This window comes from Diadema setosum, chromosome 19 (genome assembly GCF_964275005.1).
Source record: "Diadema setosum chromosome 19, eeDiaSeto1, whole genome shotgun sequence".
In the NCBI taxonomy this organism is placed as follows: Eukaryota; Metazoa; Echinodermata; class Echinoidea; order Diadematoida; family Diadematidae; genus Diadema; species Diadema setosum.
The window spans coordinates 33,312,930-33,318,949 of NC_092703.1; the positions used below are offsets into that span (position 1 = coordinate 33,312,930).

Consider the following 6,020-nt stretch of genomic DNA (forward strand, 5'->3'; position numbering starts at 1 on the left):
AAAAAAAAAAAAAACCAGACAAATAAGGGGAGATATAATGGTCCAGTAGAAGCTTGGGAAAGGGGTCTTTAAAATGAAGCAAAAGAGAACATGCGAGAGGGGTTAGTAATGAGTGGAAACCAAATTTGGTATAGTGCGAATAGTGTGACGTGCCTGTAATATAAACACAAACTAGGCCTGCTATGTATTGACAGGTGCCCGTGGTGCGTGGCGAACATTGTACGGAGGTGAAAATTCTAGTTTAAAAAGCCCAATGTCATTGTCAGGTAATTTCAGAAGTCTGTGATCGGGCGGTTAGTCATCGAGATGTGAAAGAAAGGTCAGCGATGTATGAAATTCTTCCGGTGAGTATTGAATTTGGAGCAACACGTAAGTAAGGAGCAAGCAGGGCTGACACAATCATGATGCGACATCGAGCGAAATAATCCCATTTCACTTTAAAAACCGTTGGTAAGTCGAAGAAGAGGAGGGGAGGATTGGGGAAAAGGGAGCTCTCGTCTAGACACCGCATGAGTAGTTCTATGAAGTTGGCCAGAAACCATCTACACAGCCAGTGGAGCGACGGGCAAGTGGTTGCATTATTCGTATTACATTGTTCTCCTCACTTAATTTAAGGATTTAACGGGAGCGGGGATAGATAAACATGTATAATCTTTAGCCTTGTGGAGTTGTACGGTCGCCAGAGTTCTCACTCTGAACAAATGCTCGTCCAAAGTACTGCATCAGTACAACAATACGCATTGGTTTATATGAAGTACATTAAACTCATTTACACAGTAACGAAAGCAATTACACGATTTTGCAAAATCACAGAAAATGAGATGTTCTACTTAGATAGCATTACAAATCACTCGAGTCTAGTCGCTGACAATATCGCTTTATAGTAGCCGTACGAGTACGAGAGTATCCAAAGGTTTAATGGCCCTTTGCTCGCACAATATGCGTTTTAATCTGTCCAAAATTCAAAGAGACAGAAAACAGAATAGTCTCTCACATACAAACTCTCTTTCTCTCCTCTCTCTCACCCATTCTATCTATCTCTCTCTTTTTCTCTATCTCTCTCCCTCTGTCTCTCTCTCTCTCTCCTTTGAAAACGTATCCTTTTCAGCCATCAAACAATGGCACTTCCAGTGTTCACAGAACTGTAAATGACACCGGTGCTTCTGTTGTTGCCGTTTATTGTTGGGTACTTCACCCGGGGCGTTGTAGGCCTGCTGCTTTTGTTCGGCGTACCACCATTGGCTTGCTGGAGCGGAGGTTGTTGTGGATGATGATGGTGGTGGTGATGATGTTGGGACGGCTGGAGCGACGACTTCTGACCCGGTGAGAGGAGGGCGCACCCACTGAACCACTTTTGCCACGATTGCACGGTTTTCGAACTCCAGATCCACATTCCACTCGTAATACCAACGACGAGAAGCATGAAGAGTTTGACAGAGAGCACGGGAACTGATGGAATCGAAAACTCCATGGGGGCACACCCACCCCCCTGGGGATCCTCAGACCCCTCCGCGCCTGGTAGCACCCTACAGGGCGTGAGTTCCGCCAAATGCCGCCAATAATCCATGTTAGATCTCTGATAGAAATAGCAGGCGATCACGGCCGTGGCGGGAACGGTGTAAAGCACGGAAAAAATCCCGATCCGCACCATGAGCCGCTCCAACTTGTCAATGTTTGTCCCTCCATTTTTCATCACTTTACGAATCCTGAACAAGTAAAAGAAGCCAGCCAAGATAAACAGGGTTCCAATGGCGAAATACACAAAAAGCGGCACCAGAACGAAATAAGTTAAGGCGTCCCGATCATGATTCCCGATAAAGCACATTCCCGTGAGTTCGTCCCCGTCTAAGCGGCGTTTTAAGAGAGCTATGATTGATTTCACTGCAGGTAACGCCCAGGCAGCGACGTGATAATAGCTGCTGTATGCCGCAATGGCTTCGTAACCCCACTTCATTCCCGCTGCCAAAAACCATGTCAACGTCAGAATTACCCACCAGATCGAACTTGCCATGAAGAAATAATACTGTGTAAGAAATATGATGGTACAGCCCGTGCTGTCGAGACCCTCTTGAATGAGGTACGGGACACCGCTCAGAGTCTTCTCACATGCAATTGCTCGTGGGCCGACAATGAGGCGGACGATGAAAGCCAGAGAATAAAGATTATAGCACATGGATAGGAAGATGATTGGTCTTTCAGGGTATCGAAATCGAGCTCGGTCGATGAGGAACGTGAGAACGGTGATGGCGGTGCACACGAAACAAAGGATAGCCCACACACCAATCCACATCTTGGTAAAATCCTTGTCGGACTGCTGGAAGTAAACATCGACGTCACATCGAGGCGCGCACGAGTTCGTCTGCGGTACGAATACGAATTTCTGCGGATTAGTACACGTCGGCTGCGAACCCGTCGTATTCGTCGGTCTCTGCCCATCGCTGTTCGGCGACCCCGGCTCGTCGACGTTTGTTCCGCCGTTGTGTCCACTGTCGATGTCGGAATCATACATCTTTGTGGGCAGTGGATTTCCGGTGTCTGCCGTGTTGGGAGCTACCATGCAAAGATCTTTGCCTCGGGGCAGCCTGTCGCAGTTCATACTCTCGGGCCAGCTAAAGCTAAACCTGGTCATTACTGGCTCACACTTCCGTCTCACGTCCTCACACATACTTTGACATGACGGGATAGGGACGTCGATGTGCTCCGAACACATCGGCGCATACATCGAGCACAGAAATAACCTGAGATGCTCGGCGCACCCGACGACGACCAGGGGATGGAACTCGTGGATGCTCGGGGCGGCCTCGCTCTGCGTCAAATGGCCAAACAAATTGGGCATCCTGGTGAGGTTGTAGCCGATTCCTTGGCAGAATTCAATCGTTATTCGTTCGCAGTGGCCGTGGGAGCCGCTGTGTTGTAGACCAGCGGCAAAGCTGCTGCCAAAGCAGAAGATTCCCAGGAGCACGACTCGGAACGAGACGCACAAGGTTGCCATATCAACTGATTTCATGCCCAGCGATGCCACCAGCTGAAATTTAACTCCAGTACAACACGAGTATCATATCCAAGCACGTCAGTAATCAAGCACAGGTTGTCTGTACATCAGACGATCAATTACTGAGCGCAGCTACTACCAAGATGCACATATCTGTGAGAAAAAGAAAAAGATGAACGTCATTCCATTCCCTGAGTCACGTTTCTTTCTCCTCTTCTCCACACTTTCTGAGAGAAATCAAAAGCTTCACCTTGAACAGAAAATCTTTGCCGTCCCAAACGACGCTAGGCATATCGCTTTACCGTTGATCCCCCTCTCATTTCACATGTGTTTCTTGTTACAAGGTCTCCTCACTCCTAAATCCCTCCCGACGCGACTCGAGCACACGGCAAAACGCAATCCATCGCGATACACATATCGTCTCGTCATCAGTACCACACGCCGAAATGATCCCACAAGAAGCTAAAACTTTGAGAGCCAGCTTTCCAGATCACACGACATGTTTATTTCGACACGGTTACTTGAATAAGCGTGCGTTTCGGGCGCTCGTTCCACATATACTGACACGAAGTTAGGAATCGAGTGGGATTGTCGGCGTTTCTCCCTTGTGTCGTAATCCTCTCAAGCATAGAAAACAGCGCTCCAATAAGGCTACTTCAAGCGCCACCGACGTGAAAGAAATGTAAACGATACTAGCATTAAACAGAGACCGTTAAGCACCAACAACTTGAGATTGAAGTCGTGTCGCGTCCTTTTTCGTGTATTTACGTCTTTCTCTTTGTAATCCCACGCAGACTTTTTGTTGGTCGGACTTCAATGTCAGTGCAGTCACTCGACGTCTACGGATCTGCTCGAATTGAAAATGATACTGTAATAATGTTCGAACAAAGTGCATTGGCTTTTCCGCCACCAACAATCCGTGATGTAATCAGTGCTTGAGTCCGCATTGATGTGACGATAAAAGGGCGCACTCGATTGCAAACGGTCTTGCTGGCTACCGATTACAGCAGAAACATTCCTCCGTCGTCTGCGCCGCCGCCAGTCGTGTTCATAGACATGATACGAAACTGTGTGATTCTGCACATGGAGTGCAGAGATGCTAGATGGAGAACCGAGGGAGGAGAGAGATATTTCTACGTCGAATATCCCACTCTTGACTCCCTTAGTAATAAATAAGAAGCCAGCCAAAGAGACAAGCCGCGATGTGCCTGCCAGCATGCAGCGAGACACTGTAGCCAATAAAACCTCGACCAATGGCAGAGCTCGCCCGCTTCTCTCCCGGGTGGAATATTAACTCGCCCCGCTCTGTCGGGGTCGCACGATTCAGCGTGTGTTGCGATTGAGGTCACCGCTGGTAATAAAAATTGAATGTAGCGGGCAGGCCTGGCGCGTTAGGGGCGGATCTGTAGAAGTTATTACACTAGTCCCTTATGATCCCGCGGCTCTCTGTGTAGTGTTGATGTCCTCTTCTTCCTCCCATACCCTTCATCTTCATTATGTTTACTTTCCCCTCGTTTTCTGAGTCTCCATTCTTCCTACCTCATTACATACCTAGACATCATCGCTTTCCTCCTGAAACGTCCCAAGTCGGAAACTTTCCCCACCATTTCCAGCCAATCCTAACAATGTTGTTGACAGGACTTATAATTTTCGTCTAATTGAATTATTAGCATTTACGAATTATCACGGTCATTCCAAAGCGACTATTTTATATTAGTTTAGTAGAATCCTGCCTCATCAACTGAATGAAGATGAGTTTACTTCGTAAAGTGTAAAACACTTTCCGCTTTCCCTCCAGCTCTTTTCTTCTTCCCCGCCCCCTCAAAGTTTTGTTCTTCCTTTCGACATTCTTTAGGCGGATTGATATTCTCTTGTCGTTTCTTTTATCTCATTAGTAGATGAATATTATATGCTAATTGGAAGTGCATTCATCTGAATATTGATAATGATATATACTTTCAACTTTTTGGGTATGTGTGCCGCCATCGTTCAGCAAGATCGGATGAATATATTTCTCGCGCATGAGAGATCTGCCTTTAAAGTAAAGGCCCAAAAGTGATATATGGCACTCCACTCCTTCTGTACAGGTGTATCTCGTTTGATCCGTCGGTATCACAATGCCCCTGAAAACACATGCGAAAGCGAAGAGAGAAGAGACCGGTTAGTTCCCTATACCAGATATCAGGTGACATGAATGAAAAACATGCCCGTGTACTTTTGCTGCTCTCGTCCGGTAATTTGTGGGAATCCACCATCCCCCCCCCCCCCTCCCCCTTCGGACAAACGAAGACAAAGAAAAGTAAAACAGAAATAACGATACACACCCTGTCCAACAGATCGACAGACATAATAATGGACATTCAGATAGAAAGGACAAATTGCTTGAAAGATGGATAGATAGATAGACAGACAGACAGATAGACAGACGGATAGGGAAATAGATAGGTGGGTGGATAGATAAAGATGGATAGATACATGTAGGCCTTGACAGCAAGGTACGTAGATGAATAGATAGATATAGTGAGATAGATAGATAGATAGATTATATATATATATATATATATATATATATATATATATATATATATACAGATAGATAAATAGATAGATAGAATGGATAAATAGATAGATAGACAGATACATAGGTACATAGATAGATAGGTAGGTAGATAGATAGATAGATAGAAAGAGAGATAGATAGGTACATAGATAGATAGATAGTCAGATAGGGTTATAGATAGATAGACTGAGATGGACAGAAAGATAGGTAGACCAGGGCCCTGTTTCATAAAGCTGTTCGTAAAGTTACGAACAACTTAGTAGCGACTGGTGATCAGATCTTGTGCTGAATTATTGAAATTATGATAGGTATAGCACATCGGAACTGATCACCATGCAGATGGATTAGTTGATAGTGCAAATGGACAAAATTGTTTTCTTATTACTGGATGTATACGTGAAAATCATGAGAGAGAGCGACAGAGAGAGAGAGAGAGAGGGAGGGAGGGGAGAGAGAGGGAGAGGGAGG

The 6,020-nt window shown here is 45.8% G+C and overlaps 1 protein-coding gene across 1 annotated transcript; it reads right to left on the reverse strand.

Annotated features, from left to right (window-relative positions):
• Positions 1-1,111: 1,111 nt before the first annotated feature.
• LOC140243027 (frizzled-9-like) lies at positions 1,112-3,007 on the reverse strand. Its single transcript, XM_072322766.1, has one exon. It carries the CDS (start codon positions 3,005-3,007, stop codon positions 1,112-1,114), a length of 1,896 nt encoding a protein of 631 aa, XP_072178867.1.
• Between the last annotated feature and the right edge of the window lie 3,013 nt (positions 3,008-6,020).

Bases quoted from the DNA above. Each gene is read 5' to 3' on its own strand.
- LOC140243027 (XM_072322766.1), bottom strand. From the start codon at position 3,007: ATGAAATCAGTTGATATGGCAACCTTGTGCGTCTCGTTCCGAGTCGTG.